We start from the raw sequence: 22788 nt of genomic DNA, 5'->3' as shown, positions 1-22788 counted from the left end.
AAAACCGTATGTGACCAGGACCTCTCTTTTTTTGTCTCATGCAAAACACAACACCTTCAGCAGCACAGTCCCACCAAAAGGCTATGCTGGAGTGTTGGTTCAGTGCTTAGTGAGAGGGAAGAATACCATGGAAAGTAAACCTTTCATTATTTACTGCAGCAGGCTTGATGTTTCTTGGAGTCTCCCATCTTGTTGCTCACCAGGCATATCTGTGTTTAGCATACATGATTTAACAAGATCACCACCAGAGGTCCTGCAGCAGCATTGATGCAGAGCCACGTGTCAGCTAATTTGAAATGTGTTTTTTTTTCCTGTCAGTTACCTTGAAAAACACTAAGCCCAGGACTGATTCCAACCTTACATTTGTTTTCTAGAGATTTCATTTCATTCTGGAAATGTTTCCTCTCTATTGGCTTGTAAAAAGTTATGTGCATAGTTGCTCTAATAGCATCCCTCTTTGGAAACTTTTTATTCTTCCACTGACTTCAGTGTGGAGTGGGATCGGACTCTCAGTGAAAATCACTTCTATTTGTCTCACCGCGGGTTAGAATTTTTATTTAATATATCTGAGCAGCTAAATATATGGCTCTACTAATGGTATGGTCTTCATGATATTACTGTTAATAATATTGCCTGTTACACACAAGCCCTGATTGACAGTAATTTTGTGGTGCATCATAGCAAATCTCAGCTGTTCAGCCAGAGCGGGATGCAAGGTGCTGAGCACCCACAGCTTTCATTACAGTATTGGGCTCCTCCTGAAGGCCCAGTGCTCCAGCTGTTACGAGCTCGTAGCACTGGCTGGAAGTTAATAACACTGGATGTTTAGCAACTACATACATTTTTGGTACTAAACAAACTACACAAAATAGTATTAATACATGATAATATTTACCTTTATCACAGTTGTCATTTATCATACTGTACTGGCTTATCGTGAGTCACCCAGAAAGAGATACAATCAGTGTGTCTGGACATAGGAATATACAGCCCTGTTGTCGTCATTTAACTATTTACTGAAAATCAGATTTGCAGACATTATCCAGCCAAAGGATTAGAGATTAATAGGCTTCCACTTTTGAGAAAGAGGGATTATTTTAACATGAAGAGACTGTTTTGTGATTAAACCAGATGTGTATTTTTAATCTTTTTTTCTAGGGTGAAAAGGGAGCTGTTGGTGACCCTGGATCCAGAGGACCATATGGTTTGCCTGTAAGTTGCATGGAACTTGTACACATTGCAACTTTCACCACTCCTTGATTAAACTTTGCTGTGTTTTATTACCATTTTCCATCCAGCAGTGTAATTAGTTGAGAGCAGTGAGGGCAGATGATAATCCCTGACAGTGCAAAGTCACTGATCTTGAAGCAGGCCCATATCACAAACTTACACCGATTCCTACACATACATACAACTATGCAAATGTAACGGAATGGAGCTAACAAACCAACAAGAATGAGGAAATCTAGAGTTAAAGTGCCCCTTATTCTGCAACTCCTGCCATTTTGATTATGTGTGGTCGATACATGTTATTAGATGCCTTGAGACCACCAAAATAGACTGGCAAAGAGCTCAGGACAGAGTGTAGCCATGGAAGTTTTTTGTGATTTTCTTAATGTCTTATTCAGATTTCTTTGATGCAACAATATTTTGCTGTTACTATTTTTTGTGGTGTTTGCATGTGGAAGATTTTGGCTTGCTTTGATTTTTTTGCATTTCTGTGTGTTTGGGATGGGAGAACTTTAAAAGGTTCATAGTTTGGGTTTGGTTTGGATAAATATACAGAAGTTCAGATGATTACCTAAAGCTTATCCAAACCTCTCAAGTTTGCAAATTTGGCCTACAAGTCTAACTGACTTTCTGATAGTATTTTGGCACTTGTTTCCTGATCAGAAACCAGAAGTGATAAAGGTTTTAGCTGAATATACCAGAGCAGGCAACTTCAAGGCAGGGTTGGCCTGGGGAGGGGATCCTGTTTTCTATAAGTTAGTTAACTAGTTTACCCATCCCTAACATATGTAGACCAGGGCTTCAGTTAATGTAACTCAGCAGAGCTCCACTGAAGTCAATTGAACTACCCCAGCTGAGGATTAGCTCAGTGGGTGTGCACATGTATGTCTACTGTGTGCACTGACACAACAGCTGTTGTGTGTTACAAACACAGATCTGTTCCAGCCTTAGTAAGATCACAGTGGTTCCACTGCAATTATATTGGGTCATTATTTACAAAGGCAGTTTTATACATCTCCTCTCCAGTTTCGTTTGTTTGGGCTGGATTCTCTCAAGCTGGAATAGGGAGTTGTAATTTACATCATCCTGCGCTAGAGAGTCTCCCAGTATTAGAGCAGGTGGTGCTGTTGCTGCCATATTCATTGGACAGTCTGCCACGGAAAGGCAGTTTTATTTTCATCTGGAAGTTCCATAGGAGCCCTTGTGAGAGGTTGCTGAGGGAATGTGCTAAGACAGTGCACCCCCTCGCCATGCCCCTTTCCTACTGTTGGCTACTGTTGCCCCTTTGAGAGGTGAGTTGGATTCTGATAGTTTCCTCAACACCAGCGAGGGTTAACTACCTTTTACCACCACAATCTCTCCACCAGTATTGGACTTTCTCCCTCTGGGGCTGTGAGCAGGCCAGGTAAACCTGGGCCAAATCTGACCCATATTTATGTTTACAAAAGATGAAGGAACACAGAGTACAAAACCAGCAATCAAGTGCATCCCAGGCCCACAGTATTTAGTCCAGCAAAACTCCCAAGATACAGGGCCAGATTCTCCACTGACTTGCCCATTGTGTAGTGATTCACACCTGTGCAAAGTGAGTACAAGCCAGGATTCTCTACTCATTTGCAACAGTGCTAGCATTTAACACTCACTTTATACCAGCATAAAAGACAGGTAAAGTTCAAGACAGTGGAGAATAAGGCCCCAAAAGTGTAAGTGTTGCAGAATTGGGCCACCGGACTAGATCATTTAAAAATTTCTGCCCTCCCTTTTTTTTTATGTCCACAGTTTGCAGACACAATTAGTGTCACTTGGATGTCTAATAGCACCCGCACATCAGGTATTAGACATCAAAGTGACATCTCACACAGTTATGTGTACCCACAAAACTGCAGGCACAAAAAGGGATGCCAGAATGGGGCTGATCTGAAAGTTAAACCTATCATGTATTCTTTTTCTGGGTGTTGTAATCACAGGGCTACATCTTACTCAGAGCTCAACTGCCTCCAGCCCTCTGTAGAAGCCTCCCCATCACCAGGCTTTGTGCAGGCCCAGACATGATCAGATTTCTTGAGCACAGAGATCACAAGGAGTCTGCAAGGCTAGCACTCATAGCAGCATTATCTTTCCCGAAAAGAGAGTGAGGGGCTGTGGTCTGTCTTCTCAGCCCAGGAAGTCTGGTCCAGACCCTTTTCTCTGGTTTTTAGGTTTATTTCTTCCACATAAAACTAGTATAGCACATATATCAATTATCCCTTCCCCCTAACCCAGGATCTTCTCCAGGAGCCTATCTATTTCTGCTCTATAAATCACTTGCCTGACAGTCATACATCACTCTAGGGCCTCCCACAAGATCAACCTACTTCCTATAAACAAAACAAGGAGTCCTTGTAGCACCTTAGAGACTAACACATTTATTTGGGCATAAGATTTCGTGGGCTAGAACCCACTTCATCAGACGTTCTAGCCCATGAAAGCTTATGCCCAAATAAATGTGTTAGTCTCTAAGGTGCCACAAGGACTCCTCATTTTTGGTTTTGTTTTGTTTTTTGCTGATACAGACTAACACGGCTACTACTGAAACCTGCTTCCTATAGTTCTCCCACCATGACCAAGGGGCTACCTGCTAGAGCTTCCCTATTCCTAGGAGCTGTCTACCCCCAACTGAACCACTTGCTGGCTTTTATAATTACCTGATCCCTAGCTGATCAGTCTCAGCTGGAAGATAGCTGGTCCATCACAGGTGAGGCTGGGCCCAATTCCCCTTAAAGAGCCAGCCACTCTGTGACAGAACCTAAACCCATTTTCCCTGTGTATCAGCTAGCACAGCTGTCCCCGCTAGAGGGAAGATGTCACAGCAGCTTTATTTTGCATGCACTCTCTACAGCTCTGAGGCCTTGTTGCCTGAGCCAGATATCCCAGTGCTGTTTTGTCTGAGCCTTGGAGAAATTAAATAATTTACATTGAAAAGGAAGTGTATAAAACCATGCCTTTTGGATCAGTGACCCGGCAGTGCAATCAGTGTGGCTGCCCTACTGAAAGTGGAACAGATCACTAGCGACACTGTGTCAGGATGAGGCTTATCTCTGAATCTATGCATGCTGTGGGTCTTATCCGCTGAGGAGCTGAGCACCCTCAACTCCCATTGAAGTCAATGCACCTAATCCTGTTCTGACAAGTCAGTGGTAAAACTTCCATAGACTTTGCCTGGAGCAGGAGAAGGCCAATGGGTAGTGCGGGCTTTCAGCTCCATCTGTGTACTAAACATCTTTATGAAATACCGGATGAATATTAGTTTGCAGTGTATGATTATTTGCTGGCCACTTACAGAAGTAAAAATCTTCACCTTTTCCTGCCCTTTTTGTGAATTGAAACTGGTGAGATCCTAGTGATTGCATTATTTTAACTTGCTCCTGGAGCTTGTGCAATAAGCTTCAATCTACAGCAAAATTTTACAGTCAAGTTATCAGTTCCTGGAAACGGGAAATGTTAAACACTGACAGAAAGACCCTTCACTAATGGCAATTCTATTTGTGTAACCCTAGAAATGTGTGTTGCTGCTGTACAAAAAGAATGCTATTGCTCTCCTGTAGGCAGAAGGCAGGTGCTTGCATATCAAGACAGCCTTCAAGATAGGTGGGATTAGCAGATAAGACATCACATAGTCATGAGGCTTAGGGATGCTAACATAGTTTATATGGTTCTTTGGCAGGGCAAAGATGGCGAGCCTGGCCTTGATGTAAGTAATATTTATGACCAGTTTACTCATAATGGTAGGTAAATGATTCCTTCACTGGGTGCAGCACATTTATTTCCCATTTTCTGTGTATGCTGAACATGCAGAGAACATACTAAACTTTGCATTGCTGTTGTTCGCATATGATAAAGAGAGGTGAGAGGGACAGACTGAACAATGGTATTTTGAGAAAGTACAGCCCAACCCTGAAAAGCCCACAAGGCACAGTGCTTACTACCCAAAGGAGTCCCATTGACCTGCGTGGTCACAGTAGTAACTACTACACCTGGTAAGAAGAGTGTGCAGGACCGGACTCTAACTAGTGCCTCTCACTAGGAGCAGAACAAGGAGCCACCAACATTTGGTTAAGTAACTTCATCCCTATTAAAAAAAATAATCCCGCACTCTACACATGACGCATTTTTCACAATTTAGGATTTCTTATGGCATGCGGGTGAGAGCCTGTTGTGATCCCATTCCCACCTTCCCCACTCCCACCTTCCCTACTTCTCATCCCATTCCCACCTTCCCTACTGTCAAAGGCCCAAAATTGCAGCAGTCCCATTCAGAGCCCAGTAATGTCATTTAGTCTGTACAACAGTAGGAGTCACTTTGAATCACATTTTACTTCCATTGCTGGAAAATGACCTTGCTGAATATGAGCCATGTTTCTGACACATAGCATGCAGTGCAGTATTCTTTTTCTGTATAAGTTTTCCAGCAGTATTTTAAAACCTAACCTACATTGATAGAGAAGCCAATAGATATCTTTGTTCGTTTTTTTTTTATAGGGTTTCCCTGGTCCTCGAGGAGAAAAGGGTGATCTAGGCGAAAAGGGAGAAAAGGTGACCTCAGTGCTGTTATCTGTTGTTTGATTCCTCAGCCCAGTCCATTTTGCTGTCCCAACCCTATCATTTGTCCATTAAACCTGATCTTTCTTCCTACTGTGTGCCAAAAGGCAGGTCACGTGTATTTGTTAGACAAATCGGTCAGAAGGAGAACCAAAACCTCCATGCAGAACCAGTAATATAACACTTGACAAGATAGTAGGGGAAGAGTTTGTCCACGCTCACCCTAAGATCAGGCTCCTTTTCTGTACCCCATGCCATGCCTGATGAAAGTCCTTGTCAGTCTGTGATTCTCAATGCACATGTCACTGGGGTAGTAATTTTTTGTGTGGGAGACGCTGGCTCAGGTCCTCAGCTGGTATAAATCAATGTCGCTCCAGTGACTCCAGTGGGTCTAGACAGATTGATACCGGCTGAGGATCTGGTTCCTTATAAAGTATGCTAGGGATTGTTTAAAAAATTTACAAACTTTACAATTAAGAGAATTATCTTAATTATTTGCATTTGGTTGCTTTTATGGATTAAAGCTCTTCCCTATAGTTTTTGTAAGCCAAACAATGCAATATTTCTCCAGTGCATGAGAACCATAAAGTGAAATTAATTAGCCTCATTTCACAACCCAAGCTGAGTGATATGCAACTAATAAACACAGTGAAAAGCACTTCATATTTTAGGGCCAGAATGTGACTCTCCCTGCGGCCACAGGGAGAGTTTGCAAAGAGACTTCTTTCGTGCTGCCCACACAGGGGCTTACAACAAGTGCACTCTCTCTATGCAGCAGTAGAGGGGCTGCTCCTTCAAAGAGGGCCTGCAAGAAGATATGACCTTGGCCCTGTATTAGACTACAGAGCAAGCAACTTGTGCAGGGGAGCAGAGTATATCATCCTAAAGGAAGACACTGCAAATGATCTCAAAAAACCTTAGCTTGAGTTTTTAAATGGCTTCACTTTAACTATACCCGTACCACTTTTGTGTTCACGTTCCACGGACATTCATGGGATCAAGTTTCACTGGCATGAATGTTCACAGAAAGTGAACCTCAGAGTCACATGAGCAAGTATTGGCAGACACAGAACTATAAATATTACATGCATGATGAGTATCCAGAAGTGCCAGTGTATCTTACGAGTCAGGGCACAGAAACAATACTGTTATGGCAACAAGTGCTAATATCATGCCTGTTGTGAGTCATTGAGATATAAGCATTCAGGAGGATTAAACTCTCCATAGAAAGGGATCTGTACAGTACTGCGCCCAGACATTTCTTAAGAGGATTGTGTAGGTTAAAGTGCTCTTCTTTCGGATGGAATTTTTTTAGCGTTCCTTTGTGTTGTAGAGTAGCAGCAGGGATGGTCAGGCCACCTTGAGTAACCATGTGATCCTAGGTAAGGGATTTCCCAGAAATCCCAGGGGTTGAGATAGGAAGGGGAAACAATATATTAAGCAATGACATTCCAAGAGAGAGAGAGGCCCAAGACAGGTGCTTCTTGGTGAAAAGGCAGTGGTGTCTAAGCTGAGTTTTTTGCAGTTTTTGACTACTTGTGTTCAAGGAAATAGGAGGTGTATACATCTTGGAAATAAATTATACTAGAAAACATCTTAGCTTTACAACACTGATTTCTGCTCCTAGTCGGAAATGGACCCTCCAGGTCTCAAGATCTGCTATTGCTTGGCAAGAGGAAACAATATCTTGTTATCTGCCCAACCACCCCTGATTAGCACAACGTTCAGAGCAAATAGCCAAAACTTGGAGAGAAATGTTCATGCATAATCGATTAATAGAGTTAAAGAAATTTAACTCCCCTCCCAAACAAAATAATGTTTTTGGAAAATGGATATGAGGAAATTACAATCTGCTTGTCATTGTTCCAAAATCAGAACAAAGACGCTAATTTTATCCAATACATTTTTCAGTAAGGGCTAAGTTAAACTGATAAATCATTCATTGTAACTTATTTTCTCAGCTGTAATAGTTAGGGTAAGAAAAAAAAAAAGTCAGAGAGCTGAGGCCAGGTCCTTAACTAGTGTAAATTAGCATAGCGGCACTGATTTCAATTCAGCTATGTGCCAGTTTACCATGATTGTTTCACTTTAAATATTGCTGAATGATATTGACTGCTAGGCTGATGTCACAGAGGTTCATATTATTAAATTTCTACACCAAAAATCTGAGGTTCATTTACACTGCAGAAATATGTAGCATAAACATGACATTTTTTAGTGACCAATGACATCTCGTCTTTCACCTATGTGATCCTTTCAAATAATGTTGGGCAGCACATAAATCTGCAGCCCCTTGGTTCTGATTAAATCATAGACTGGTAATTTCTCCTACAGGGGCTCACTAGCTCTGCTACAGTGAAAGAGAGTCAGTGTTTGCATCATAATTTCTGCATAACTTGGCTGTAAAAACATAATTGTTCAAAGCTGTAAGTTGGCGTAAAAGGTTATATTCCAGGAGCACTTTTTGAGAAATAGGTCTTTAAAAGTGGTTTGATTGGTTTGTTGTTGGTTTGAATGGTTTTTTGTTGTTGTTTTAAATTGTATTAATCAAAAAAAGAATCCTCAAAAGTCTGCATTTAAATAATGTGGTATTTTGGGTCATTAAAATGGGTTTTAAAAACCTCACTAAGTACAGATGCCAGTAGTTTACCTTTTCTTTTTAAACCCATCTTTTTAAAAGGTATGACATTAACAGTTAAAAAAGGACAGAGATTGATTTTTCTGAACCCAGGTTAAGACTCGATCTCACTAAGTGCTTAACACCCTCCACTCCAATTGATATAAGGGGGTGGGGGGAAGTCCAGAACCTCACCGGACTGCACTCTAAGGGCCTAATGCTCCCTCCTGGGTGCTGAGGGGAATCTGTGCCCAGGAGAGGGAGGAGCCTGTGTCCTTCCCCTAATCACATAGCAATCCCTCCACAGGTTTTGGGCTGCACAGGTCTGGAGAGAACAGGAGGGAGAGTGGGCTAGGGGAGCCAGGTAAAATTCTTTGATTCTTCATCTTTAATCACATGGGGAACACACAGCACAAGTTATAACAGCCTTAATCTATTGTCATTTGTGCTGCTCCTCTCTCCTCCAGATGCTGATCCTCCCATTGGGGAAAGAGCCCAGAGTCAGGACATATAGAGGGATCCCTTGAAGCATGGTTGCTGCAGGAGCTGTGCTCCCCAGCATCCATCAGTGCTTGACAGCAGTAGTGATGCATGGGGCATTCACACAGATGCTCCTGGACTTCTGGGAATCCCTTGAAATCTGCCTGAAACTCAGGGAAGTGGGGAGTGGCAAGTTAAGGGAACAGTAACTATTCCTCCCCCCATTTTTCCCACCCTCACCCAGTTCATTGAAGAATTAATAGGAGGCTCAGTGAGTTAAAACTGACAGAGGCCTGTTTTACATTTAAAATGTAGGTCGACATAGCTACGGTACTCAGGCGTGTGAGAAATCCACACCCCCTAAGCACCAAGGATGCTGATCTAACCCTTTGTAGACACAGCTAGGTTGATGGAAGAACGCTTTTTGGCACACAGGAAAGAGAGATGAGGAATTCTGTTCACATGATGCCATAAATACAGTAGATTTGTCTATGGAAAACTCTTGTTTACATTTGAATGGTACAGTATACTGTAGTATTTCATGTATTTTATGTGTTTTCCCTTTTGTAAATGAATTACAGTAAGACAGTTTGTTTCTTAAATTAATCAAGTTTTTGTAAAAAAAAAATCATTTTCTAAATGGATTTAATCTTTGTGTTGGTGTGAAACTGGTTGAAAATCCATTTACTGTACTTCATCCTAAACATGTCTGCCTTTCCAGAGGTGCATTCTTTCCTTCTCCTTTTACCTTCTTTCCTTACAATTCCCTCTGTCTTTTTTATCTTTTTCCTTACAAATTGAATCCTTTCCACAGCCACAACCTTGAAAGCCCTCCCTTGGTTGTTCTCCAGTGTCATACTAATCTTCCTTTCACTATTTTCCTATTTCTTTGTAATATACCTGGTGCACCCCACTCTTTTTTATTGTCCTACTCTTTTTTTTTTTTTTTTTTAATAGAAGCAGTTTTGGTTTTATTAAACTGCAAGTGAGCCTGAAACTCATTTACCATTGTGATCAACTGGTGTGAAATCAATTATAAAATTGACTCTCCAAATATCACATACTGCTTGAGGGGAGTCACCCTTCCAGGGTAGGCCTGAAGATTCTTTTTCCGTGTCTCATTTCTATGGATTATCAAAAGCTGTGAAATTTGCTGTAAACCTCTCTTTCAGAAATCTTAATCATTTGCTTTTTTACAAAGCAACTCAGTCACCTGCTTAAAGGAGTGAATAATGATAAACCAATGAAATTTTACCTGCAGTGTAGAGGAATTTGGAAATCATGTTTTGAACATGAAATTTAAATGTAAATATTCATTAGCATTTCTAATTTGTTTCTAATTACAGAAAGATAGAGATCACTGGAAAATTTTATAGCACCTCAACATCAAGCAGTTTGGATCTTCTGAGTCATTTAGCAGGGTTTGAAATGAAAGGCCAAATTCTGTTCTGAGTGGTATCCATGCCATTCCCTTGACTTCAGTGGGTTTGCATGGGGGTAACTGAGGGCAGAATTTGGCCCAGACTCTACTGGGACTGATGCATGCAAGGTTCATTCAGTAAAGGACATGTTGGGACATAGTCATCCCTGCTGTGACTCCACTGAATCACACCGGGAATAAATTGTTCCCACTATTTTCCCCTCCCGTCCCCCCACTGGCAGAAATGAGATTGATCTGTTTAGTTGTTCCAAAGACACCTCTGACTAGAAATTCCTCTTCCTATGTAACTCCCAAAGAAAGGGACACATTCTGCTTGCCATTTCTGTCCTTGCCCACAGTTTGAATCAGGAAGTCAGCCTATTATTTCAAACCCTACTTTAGGATTCAAATAATTCATAATACTGGCATTAATACAAAAGCTCAATAATACCAACTGATGCAGTTCTTGCTTATGATCATATTATTTATTTTTCCACATAATGCACCATCCAAACCAGAACACAGTGGTAAGTGTCCTTTCAGCCCTCCACTGGCAAAAAAACCCATCTTTTAAACCAATCTCTTTCATTTATATTTTTTTACCCAAAAGAATGAAACATTTGTTTTATCCAAACCATTGTGTCCACAGGGGGAAAAGGGAAAGAAAGGCAAAAAGGGGCCTAAAGGGGAGAAAGGAGAACAGGGTGCCCCTGGATTAGATGCACCTTGCCCATTGGTATGTCTCACTCATGTATTGGAAATCGCTCCTCCTGCTGTAGATTATGATGGGATAAAGCGAGAGGAGAGGAACAAGCCACAGCTATAGTGTAACCTGGTATCATTCAAAGGGTTTGCTCTTCTAGTCTACAAATTCCAGCATGACTATTTTTTGTCCTCCTAATTTGGTTTAAATTACCAGTTTGGAGATCTTAAAAATGAATGTCACTTATGGAATATTTTTCATGGAATGCGCTGCATAGACATTCTGGCTATTTGTACTTACCTGTCAGTGTTCTGTACAGATTGGAAACCTGTTGTGCTAAGTAGTTCTTTCTTGATTGGAGGGTCATTTAAACACTAAGGTCTTAGATGTGAGACTGCACCTGGGTCATTTCCACACGGGTTTTAATCACTGCTGCTGTAAGCTTGATCCTCTTGGTCTCTCTTTTTTTTTTTTTTTTGGCTCCAGCTAAATCAAATACCAAAGACACTTCTTTGTCAGTAACGTTGCAAGTTAATCTTTACAAACAGGGATTCCGTGGAATTAAGGGGGAAAAAGGGGAGCCAGGCCAGCCAGGCCTGGATGGGCTGGATGCCCCTTGCCAATTGGTACAGTATTTCTCTTTCCTACCAACCCTGCATGCGATTCCTTTGTATATAGTCAGTCATTCTCAGTGTAAAGCGGTGTTTTTCTGAGCGGACTTTACATTATCCACCTAATACATGCATGTGCATGAACAAATCAGCTGCTTCAGCAATCATAACCGTATCGAGAAGACACATTCTGTCAACACCTGGAACCTAACACCCAGCATTTTGTTCCCACATCACATGGTAGTTTGAGTGTGTTCTTCCAACATAATTTTTCCCTCAGCACTGTTTGTTTTTTCCCCCAACAAATGCCTTTTGCCTTACTCACTAAGAATGAAATACACCTCTTTGCAGAGAGCCACCACAAGAACCACACGTTATTTAAGTCCCACGGCGTAAGTGGTGTGGGGACCTCATGCTGGCCCTCTGCATAGGAGTTAGTTTCACCCTAACCTGCACCTGAAATGATTCTGCACACTTGACTCCAGCTGAAATCAAAGGGAGTTTTGAGTGCATCTTTTTTCAGGATTGAGCCAAGATGACATTTATGCAGAGAATGAGATAAATATCAATCTGTCAGAGTTAAATCATAGAGCTTTGCAATAAGCAAAGATATGAGTAAGATCTGCAGGATGAGGCCCTATGAACAAAGTTTTTGGGATTGGGCCCATAGATCAGAATAGTATTTAAATTTGAAACACAAAACTTAGATGAGCTTTGTAAGAAGATAATGGTCTGCAGCCCAAACCCTCACTGTCTTCGTTATTTAACGTTTTCAATTTAATGGTCTTTCCTTTGGAACTTACCTCCCTGCAATACACACAATACTCCCCCACTCTGTGTTAGCATGAATTCAAGTTCCCCCCTATACTAAAATTCTACTTGTTGACCCTCTCCCTTGTACCAATCTGGCAACACAGATTTTTTTTTTAAATCTAAGTACGCTTTATTTTTTCCAATTAAAATTGAACAGTACATACACATTTCCGAAAAGACTCAAGATATAGGTGTTTTTAATTGTTGGCAGTTAAATTTGGTCTGCATGTTCTGATATTGTTTGTTAGCTAAGCACGATTATCTAAAGATGAATGTTAAAATTAAGTAGGTTTTATATCAAGTACAAAGTTTCTAATCTAAATTGTCAGTGGAATTTTAATCTGAAGTACATAGTCCATGTTATATTTTGTTTGCTTCTGATTAATGATAACCATATCTCATATTTTGTTGGGGGGTAATCAAGCATGCCTTCATAATTAAAAAATGTGTTTGTCTTTGTAGTATCATTTATATCTGGAGAACCCTTACACCATTTCTGTGAAAAATGTTCTTCTATTGGTGGGATAGATAGACAGTTATCAGAATAAGCTTTTAAACAAACAGCATTGTTTTGTGTTCTAGAAAGCAGGTAGTTTTTGCCAGAAAAATAAATAAATAAATGGATAAATAAATAAAGCCACCCCACACACAACACACAAACACTGTTTCTCAGAATTGTTAGCAGATAAGAAACCAAGTATAAAGTAGTATTGCCTTTAACCTAATAAATGATTGGGGCCTGATTCTCCTCTCATTTATAGTCCAGTTCTGTGAGGTGCTGAATTCCCTCGACTCACGTTACAGGATCGGGCCTCTACCCCAGTGTAAATCAGGAATAACTTCATTATAACCTGTGTATCTAAGATCAGAATCTGTCCCATGCGCTAAATTGGGGACACAGAGGTTTTAAGCAAGAACAGAATACAGTGCTGGGAGTGTATATAAGTGCTTGTAATTAGCACAGTCCAAGTTACAAATAGCTTGACAGCCATATGTTATCCATGCTCCAGAATAGTCAGTTTCTACCTTAGTACCCTGCTTTCATGGCAACTTTCCCCATTGATTTCAGTATGAGTAGGTTCAGTCCTTTAGTTTTCATTTTATAAAGGTAAGAATTAACGTGTATGAAAATATTCCCATATGCAGTTTGAATATAAATAGCCTATCAATGGGTTAACTTTGTACCAGGACCAGAAAACCAGTAAGCGATACACTATTGCTGACTGATCTGTGGCTAAATGTCCATGATTTATGAATAATAGATACAACTTTAGATTAACATATAATCGGCTGGCAATGAATCCGGCTCAACTGATTTGACCCCTGATAATGTTGCTATGACAGCAAAAATACAGCAGTTATGCTTTAAAGTTCTTACCATGATTAGGCACACTGTAGTTTGGGATTTGAATTTTTTGGAGGGGCAGGATTGTATGTATTTACAATATGAGCGCACTCAGCCTGTATTGGATGTTGGAATTTTCCTCTTCCTAAGTGACGAAAGTATTAGTTAGGAAGTGGGAGCTATTCATTAGCTAAGAAGGCAGGGTTGTTTCATCAGATATACTGTCAGGCTCATCTATGCACTTTTTATCTTTCTCCTTGAAACAGGGGCCGGATGGATTACCAATGCCCGGCTGCTGGCAAAAGGTAAGACATGCCAAATTATTTCTGTACAGAGGCACCATCCCTATTCTTTGGCATAAGAGAACCCTTTTGACCTCACACCCTCTGATTTCAGTAAGAATAGCTTACAGATTTTGGAATACACAGCAGTCCAAGTTATAACCTCTTCTCAAATATTATTTGCATGATGAATTTGTAATATGTAGGGGTTATAACAGCAACTGATTTATGCAGTATTTGAAAACAATTGGCACCTGAGTTGCTGGGAAGTCAAAGACCATCATTCTTCTTCATAGAGAGAGCTACATCTCCTTCAGCCCCTGCAATGAGCTGGGAGACAGTATCAGACCTGCCCATTAGTGGTGTGACAGTCTTTCCAAAATGTTCATAGTGACCTATCAAGCTTAGAGTCTTCTGGATTATCCAAAGGGACAATGCATCTTGCTTCCTGTTTGCCTCTTTCCCAACCCCCAAAGTCTGCTGTTGCATTTTATTACTGCTTGCTGCTGATTTTCAGCAATGCTAGGTAATAACATTGTTACTTTGGTAAAGATTTCTGCTATTGAACGGTAGAACTCTGACAGTGCTAGATTTAAAAGCCTCAGCATTCAGAGCAAATGTATCAGTGACCAGATATTTATTCCTCTCTGAATACTGATGCATGAATAAACCATGTGTGAAATCCTGGCTGGGTATGGAAAAACTCTCATTGACTTCAGGGGAGCCAGGATTTCACCCCATGCATTTTTCAAAAGCTGATTCTGGATAGTTATGGTCACATAGTAGAGTCTGGCTAATAACCAAAACAACTGAATATTTTATTTGAAAGACACCAGCTAGCAGGTGGAGCTGTGGGTCAGGAGGTGAGTGTAGCCCTCACACCAGGAAGCAGGTATGCTGCCAGTAGTAGGTGTGCTGACTGGCAACAAATTACAGGTATAAATACAAATAACTATACAGCTAAGAGGAGCCATACACACCATTCACTGGGCAGCAGTATACTGTGGCAGCTTGCACTGAGTTGTCCTGCCTTATAGAGCGGGACATCATACATCGTCAACCATGAGCTGCTCTACCCTTTCCCAACCTCAAACCAGCTACTGCAGGGCAGGGTTAGCCCTATGTGCAAAGCCTAAACAATGTATAGGTTAGACTGGAAATAAAAATTCTACTTCTAAGCTGGGAAAACATGTGCGGAAGTGTAGCTATATTTGTAGAGAAAGTCAGTATACCTGCAGCTTCTCTTTAACTAGTGCCCCCCTTGACTATTTAGAGGCACTATTTCAGCTGTGGCTCTCAAAACAGGCAAAGCAATTCAGGAGCTGCTGTAGTACTTGAAACTATTTGTTACTCATATCTGAAGATGACCAGATCTAAAATTGATGGTGGTGTTTACACAGCTACCCATCTTGTTGCTAGAGGTAAACAGGAGTCACTATTTGCTTCCCAGGATAATAAGCATTGTTTTTCTTCTCAAAAGAGGTCAGTATCTGCCTATAATTCTTTAGGTAACTGATAACTGAAGTAGGTATGCACATTAAATCAGTGATTCTTAGTTTCCCAGAAAGTTATTCAGAGGCACTGGTTAGAAAGTTACAGATATTTGTGACCGCATCATTGAACAATAGTTTAAAAAAAACCCATAAGTATTATAGGCATTTTGGAAGCACATTTGTGGCTAAGAGAATAAAAGATGTTTGGGGTTCTGCTCTATCTTTATATACTTGGAATAGATGTTTGGCTACTAGATTACTAACCTGGCCAATTTATCTCTTTTTGTCTCTTTGCAGTGATGAATCTAACCTTAGAAGCATGAAGTTGTGTATAATGCTCCACTTTTTGTATTTATAGTTGAAAACAGAAATTTTATTTTACAAGTCTGAGATATGTTTACATGTAGCTGCTTCTACTTGTTTGCAGTAGTCCATGTGTACATTTTCTTCACTTACATCTGCAGTTAGGCAATATATATAACCACAGGAGAAATCTGCAAAAATAAAGATTAGTCTCTCTATAGAGATATCTATACAGAGATAAATCATGGAGATTTAATTTTTTTTTGGCTTGTGGACCTGCATGGACAATGAGTGCCATGAACTAGTTTACATGAAATTGTGACCAAATATGAGCTAAATGCTATGAAATGTACTGTACCAACTGCCATTGGAATTTACTGACTTTGCTTCCATGTTCATCTTAAACACTATCACTGATTCATGCCATCATCCCTGCTTGTACAGACTAAAAAAAAAAAAAAAAAGCATGAATTGTGTGCCAAACCTGCTTGTTGTGTGATCACTCCAAATGCTAAATGGCTGCTCACTGTGACCTTTGATCCAAACTCCTGAATTATTTCCTTTTGTTATCTCAAGGGAGTCACACCGTGGCTTATTGCCAAAAAGAGATAAAGCAGAGGAGATTAGAAAAAGGTCTTGAATTTTTGGGGAACACAGTTCCAACTGCAGGTGGACAGCTTCCAGTTGTGTGGGTCATGTGACCCCTTCCCTTGGTCAAAAAGGGGTCATGCCTGTTGATCAGCATCGTTTTTTCTTGCGCTGCTCACTGTCACGAAGACATTCAAGATAGATGGGTTTAGATGCCAAGTGCTGTCAACTGTTTAACCAAGAAGGAAAGAAGTTTGAAGGAGAAACCAGACTTCCTCTGTGGGCAGTTTGAAAAGGTTGCAAAGATGCCAAGTGGATCGTTTGACCGCAGGCCCCATTTGAGATTAGAAGCTTCTCAGTCTGATTCAAGGATTGACACAATATGTGCCCCACATATTGTATTTTTGGGTTGCTAAAGGAAAGCATTCTTGGCAATGGGGAGTCTTAGAACACTCTCTATGGACTAATGAAACTGATGGGATCTGTATGTACTGTAGTGTGGGTTTTGGATTATCCAATTTAAATTACACAACTCTTGTATTTTATGGGGGGGAAATGAAACAAAATTAACCTAGCTTTCAAAACTTGCAGAAGATTAATTTCAGTAGTCTCTTTCAGATTTGTTGTGACAAACACTTAGGCTTTGAAGGAAGTACTTCACATCATGTGTTCCTTTTGTTTCAGCATTATCTATTTTTAGAGTCTTTGAAGCCTTTAAGTTGGAAAAAAGTTATTTCATTTTACTTTCACAAGCTGATTTATTCACATGGTTCTTTTTCTACAATTGCAATGATTTTGCTGGACATGGTTACCCAAAGAACGTAGAAAAGGAGGGAGCCCAAGTGATTATCATGATATGGTAGTCACAATACACTCTATAAGGTGTAATTATTTTTCCATTTCTGATCAAGTGACTAGTACACAAGAGAAGCAGAGACTGTTTTGTTTCGTTGCATTTTGATTACTGGAAACATTGAATTGGTGCATACTTTGTAGTTTGAGCCTCCCTGAGAATTTGTTTGTTTCAGTTACAGTTTTGAGTCTTCATATGGTGCATTTGTGATCAGATTAACAGATTAATTTTTATGAAACAGTTCTGTATTTAGTAGATGCAAATTCTTTTTAGATCTATTCAAATAATTGTGCATATTGAGATGATCACTGACTTTTAATATACATTTCTGAGAGTTCATTTTATAGGCAGACCAAAAACAGAGTTGCAGAAAAAGAGTATTTCTCCACCAATGTGTTGGTACCCTGCCATTCCTGGAAATATGCATAATTTGCTGCTCAGTGGGTTTGTAGATCATCTGGAAGTGGGGACCTATCATGATTTCACTCTTAAGTGGATAGTTACTACCACATTAGAATCTCAAGAACCCACACTGTAGGCATTTATTTCATTCTGCATAATATTTTATTGCCATTTCAATATATCAAAACCATGTCAAGAAAATAACTTTTCAAGGAGAGAGAGTTAATTTTTTTTATTTCTATAAAGTTGGCTTCTTACATAAGTCTCCATCTTAGTTTCCTACAGAAAGCCAGTTTACGGGTGCAATTATTTTTTTAAAAGCCCAGTGATGTTTTGCTAGAAATGGATGTTTTACTCTACTTAAAAAGTGTTAACAACCAACACCACCAGCCTGATCTTGCACAGACTTGTTATGTACTGTTGTAAGTCTGAGTGTTACAGTAATGACTTTAATGGAAGTTTCACCCATGAAGGGGATTACAGGATCAGGGCAAAAGCAGCATTCCACCTTCAAGTTTTATTCTGGTTTCTTGGGAAATAATTCAGGCTGTCCTCTGAACAGGAGAGAATCCTGTCCATTATTAACATGACACATAATGGCAAAGTGCATTATGCATATGGGGACTGGAAGTATCATCTTTCTGTGGAACACCAATTTTCTGTGGCAAGTTATTGGACTAGATGGTCTATTGTCCAGTGCAGTATAGTAATTCTTATCTTCTAATGAGAAAATTTGCCCAGTTAGCTAAATTACCTATATACATTAAGATAAAAGGTAATAATAGTATGGAGTCAGCTAGTTTTAGTGAAAAAATCAGGATACGTGCATGTTCTCCCTAACATTCTGTGTTTGCAGACTAAATGAGGAAAGTTAAGATCATGTTAGCATGCTGAATATGGTAGCAAAAACTTGGAATTGCCCATGAAAACAAGTCATTTTAAGGAGTTAGCACCAAGCTAAAGCACTATTAAATCCATGCTGTCCCTTCTCACCCCAATATATTTTGCAGTGCCTGATTTGACATCAACTTTAAAAATCCTATTTTGTAAACAAGAAAAGCATGAGCCTTAGTTCCTATACTTTTGTTGAGGCTTACAATCAGTAGTGTGGAATATCACAGTACAAATAGTTCTGGTGATAGTACTTGATGACTTAAACACAGGACAAAATTCAGCTCTGGTATAAGTGTGTGATAGTCACTAACACAATGACCCACAGAATACATACTGTATATATGTAAACTTAAAAACAAAAATAAGTAACATAAATTGCTTATTTTTGCTCACTCCAGCTAAGAATGCTTCTGCTGTCCATGAATGGGTGTCTTGGTTTTTGGCTAATGTCAGGAAAGGATCATTCCACTGAAATGACAGGGTCTTATTAGTAGACATGCAGTGTTATCAATATAACCAGTCAGATTAGAACAGTAATATATACATATTAAGTGGTATTGAAAAGGTGGCTACAACATGCAAAGTAGGGGGGGAAATCTAGAAAAGGTTGATACGTAGTACAGACAAAGTAGCTCAAGTTGAATATTTCATAATGAAAAGCACCCTCTGAAGACTTGCAACATATTTGTTTAGTTTAAAGACAATTGGTTTTGGTGCTATTATATCATTTTTTTTTGTTTGGCAATGCAGCTTTGGTTTGAACCACCTGTTTTATTATTACATTTTAGTAGCATTCCTCATTTGCTTTGTTAAATTTTGTGAATATGCAGAAACAGTGGTTCATCTACCAACCTTTTCAGCAGTAAAAATGTATAGAGGACATGAATTTACTTAGGTTCTGTATCCCTCGCTTTGTTTTGTGGTTACTTCTTGTTCCTTTGCTTAGGATTTTCAGTATTTGTTTGGTACCAATCTTCTTATGTATCTTTAACTTAAGTGTATTGCAGTCACATTGAACAGTGGCCTTTTGTCTTCATTTTCATAAGCTAGTTGGGGAGGGAGGAGGGAGAACTTTCTTACAGGATGTTTTGAAACCTCATTTTTTACAAAGTAAAGCATGAAACATTCATTCTCAGTATTGATAAGTTATTTTTCTTTTAATATGTTTTTTTTAATGTATTGGTGATTTTGATGTCACTGTCTGACAATCTGGTGAGGCAGAATGACTCTGTGCATCCAGCTGTTTATATGTGTTTTCTCTGTATACCATAGAAGTATTCTTGAAAAGTTTGAAAGAGGTCAAATCAGCATGTCTGCATCCATAAAAAGAAGCACATGTGCTCTAATAGCTTAAAACGGGTTATCTTCAAGAGTCAGTGTTATGTACACTGTGAAAAATTGAAGCTTTATCATATTGAATACACACAAATTAGGTACTGTTGTGTATTTGTTGACTGATGATGACACTGGGACATACTACAACCCTGCCTCTGGCAGTCCTTAACTACTTAAGGGCAGGCACTGTGGTCTAATGGCTAGAGCACTGGGCTGGAAGTCAGAGGAAATGGGGTGAAATCCTGACCTCACTGAAGAGAATGGGAGTTGTTCCATTGACTTACGCCAGGGTTTCATCCCTGGATTCTGTTCTCAGCTGCGCCACTGCCATGCTGGGCAAGTCACTTCACTGTGTGCCTCAGTTTCCCCTCATGTAAAATGGGGATCGTGATACTTCTTACCTCCTTTGTAAAGTGTTTTGAGATCTACTAATTACAAGTGCTATAGAAGAGCTAAGCACTATTAATCATGAGCGAATATCCATTGGCTTCAATGGGACTGTGGCTGCAGGAACGATCTCACTTTTCTGAAAGCGAATAAGGTCCTACAGGACATGCAGAAGTTGACATTTTCTTTCAAACTTCCTTACTTCCACTACTTGTCCATCATACATATGTATTTGTAAATCTGTATCTTTACATTTTACCCGAGGAGAACACTTCGGTTTTCACAAAGGAAAAAAAGTCTCTCACAGAAGTGCTGATCTTTGCAAAGAGACACATCAGAAGCAAACATGGAGTTTGGTGGTTGTGGATACTGATTCATTTTCCTGGGGCTATTAAAATAATACACCTATCATCTGATTGCTCTTTCATATGGCAACTTGTTTTTATGAATCAACGTTACAGTAATGTGAAAACAAAGATTCACTCAAACCTTCTGTTATTGAAGTATTTTACATGGTGGTTGGATTCATGCAAACAAGTGTCTGCCATCTTCATATCTGATAGAATTCGAACATAGATTCCACTTCTTTTGTGGAGTAACATATTAAAAATAACTTTCTGGAGTGTTGTTTGTTTTGTAATTTTAAATATATCAAGTTAATGCTGCTTAGAAACAATTGTCTTTTTTTGGAGAGCGAGGGCCTTACCCAACTGGGACCTTTAGTGTTTTACTTGTTTAACCAAGAAATTATATGAATTTCCCAGATACCATTGGTACTTGCACACTTCTCTGAAGTATTATTGAAGAGGTTGGTTTGTAGAAGAAGAATGTTTTACATATCGTTAACATTTATGTGAATATTCTTATTATTGTACATGTTTGGGAAAATATAATACCATACAGCCTAGTAACATTTTTTTTTAAAGATGTATGTATCTGACTTTTTTTCCTTTGCAAAATATTATATATTTTTATTTGTATTTTTTACTTTTTTCATCTATAAGTGCAGTTATTTTTGTATTGCAAATGGTCTCTTGTAAGTACAGTAGAGGAGATGAAAATGCAATGAAAAGTAATTTGGCAAGAGTTACACTGCTTTTGGGAAAACATTGGGTCAGTCTCATGTAATCAGTTCTGCTACAACTATTTGGAGTGTCTTATCACTGTAAATAATGGCACAAAATCTGTTTTGCCCAGTAGTGTAAATAATATCAATGTTTAAATAATCCATTTTAATTTGTTATTTCCACTTTATTGTGGCCTCTGGTTCAAACAGCATGGTTTTGGTTTCCTTTTGAAAGCTTCTCATTGGTTTTCAGTTTTTAATATTGTTTTGTTTTGAGTTTTGTACTTGGGTTTTTGGTCCTAGCTTGTGAGAAGTTGATCTTCGGAATTATTTTTACACTATTTATGACTTATTTTCATAATGTAAAAAGTGTGTAATTATTAAAATATTAATCCAACCATTGATGCTGATTTCCATAGTTATAAAGTTCTCCGTGTTGATGCAAAAATTTGTTCTAGTGTGTCTGGAGTGAAAAATGTACGTACAATGTTGTGACTAATTGTAGCGTGAAATACAGTGCCACTTCCTCCAGTTAATATTCATACCAGCTCAGATTCCTCTTACATCAGTGTTTCTCAGCTGGGGGTTGTGACCCACAGGGAGCCATGAGGTGTTGAAAAATGTATTACAGTCTAAACCAAAAATCTTGTTCTCCCACACAGTTACTTTTCAAGATCAAATATTCCCTGTCACTCTCTCAAAACACAAATGAATTAAATGGGTTTATCCTTAATAGATTGTTGGGGGTTTTTTTGTTTGTTTTTTTTGTTTTTTAACTTTTACCAAAAATTTAGGGCAGTGATACTCAGACTAAGGCTTTCAAGCCGCAAGTGGCTCTCTAATATGTCTCCTACGGCTCTTTACTGCACATCAGATTAAAACACTGTGATTGACTATAGTGCTATAGTAAATGAAACAATGAATTCACACCACTGTGGGTCTTTTGGGTAATGTTGATTGCTAATTTGGCTCCTGTAACTCTGAGTATCACTGATTTAGGGGGGGTGCAAAAATTTGGCTTCAAATAAAGGGTTGCCAACCTGAAAAGGTTAAGAAATAGTCTTACATTAAGCTGTTTATGGCGCACCATAAACAGGAGAGAGAGATGTGGTCTGTGGTGAAACAGCTGCAGTTTTGTTAAACAGATATTGTAGTTAGAGCAGCAGCAATCACGATAGTTAAGTTGCAAAACGGTTTCTGATCTAGAGCCCTGTTCTTGGACAGACAGAGCTTTGGTAACACACGCTCTTGGAGAGTTTGGGATTTTCCATGCTTCTCCTCTTCCTAAAGGATAGCTTTTGGTTGTGAAAAGCTTTAGCAAAAACATTTCAACCCTTTGAGAGAAAGGTGACTGAAAAAAATGCATTTCCATTGATAACAGTTTGGATC

At 39.3% G+C, this 22788-nt stretch overlaps 1 protein-coding gene across 7 annotated transcripts in view; it reads left to right on the top strand.

The window, feature by feature from the left end:
• The window catches only part of COL25A1 (collagen type XXV alpha 1 chain), a 429310-nt gene extending 407509 nt beyond the window's left edge, over positions 1-21801 (top strand). For 5 of the 7 annotated variants that reach the window (XM_054030957.1, XM_054030956.1, XM_054030955.1 and 2 more), the window contains 6 exons: positions 1159-1212; positions 4934-4960; positions 5749-5802; positions 10975-11061; positions 14064-14102; positions 15869-21801. In XM_054030957.1, the coding sequence (XP_053886932.1) occupies positions 1159-1212; positions 4934-4960; positions 5749-5802; positions 10975-11061; positions 14064-14102; positions 15869-15871 (264 nt within the window). In that variant the 3' untranslated portion in view covers positions 15872-21801. Of the gene's footprint in view, positions 1-1158; positions 1213-4933; positions 4961-5748; positions 5803-10974; positions 11062-11576; positions 11655-14063; positions 14103-15868 lie in introns of all 7 variants that reach the window. The other 2 variants (XM_054030959.1, XM_054030953.1) reach the window with 1 other exon arrangement.
• Positions 21802-22788: the final 987 nt, after the last annotated feature.

The sequence above is a fragment of the Malaclemys terrapin genome, chromosome 5 (assembly GCF_027887155.1).
Source record: "Malaclemys terrapin pileata isolate rMalTer1 chromosome 5, rMalTer1.hap1, whole genome shotgun sequence".
Taxonomy (NCBI): domain Eukaryota; kingdom Metazoa; phylum Chordata; order Testudines; family Emydidae; genus Malaclemys; species Malaclemys terrapin.
This window is presented reverse-complemented; position numbering and strand designations above follow the sequence as displayed.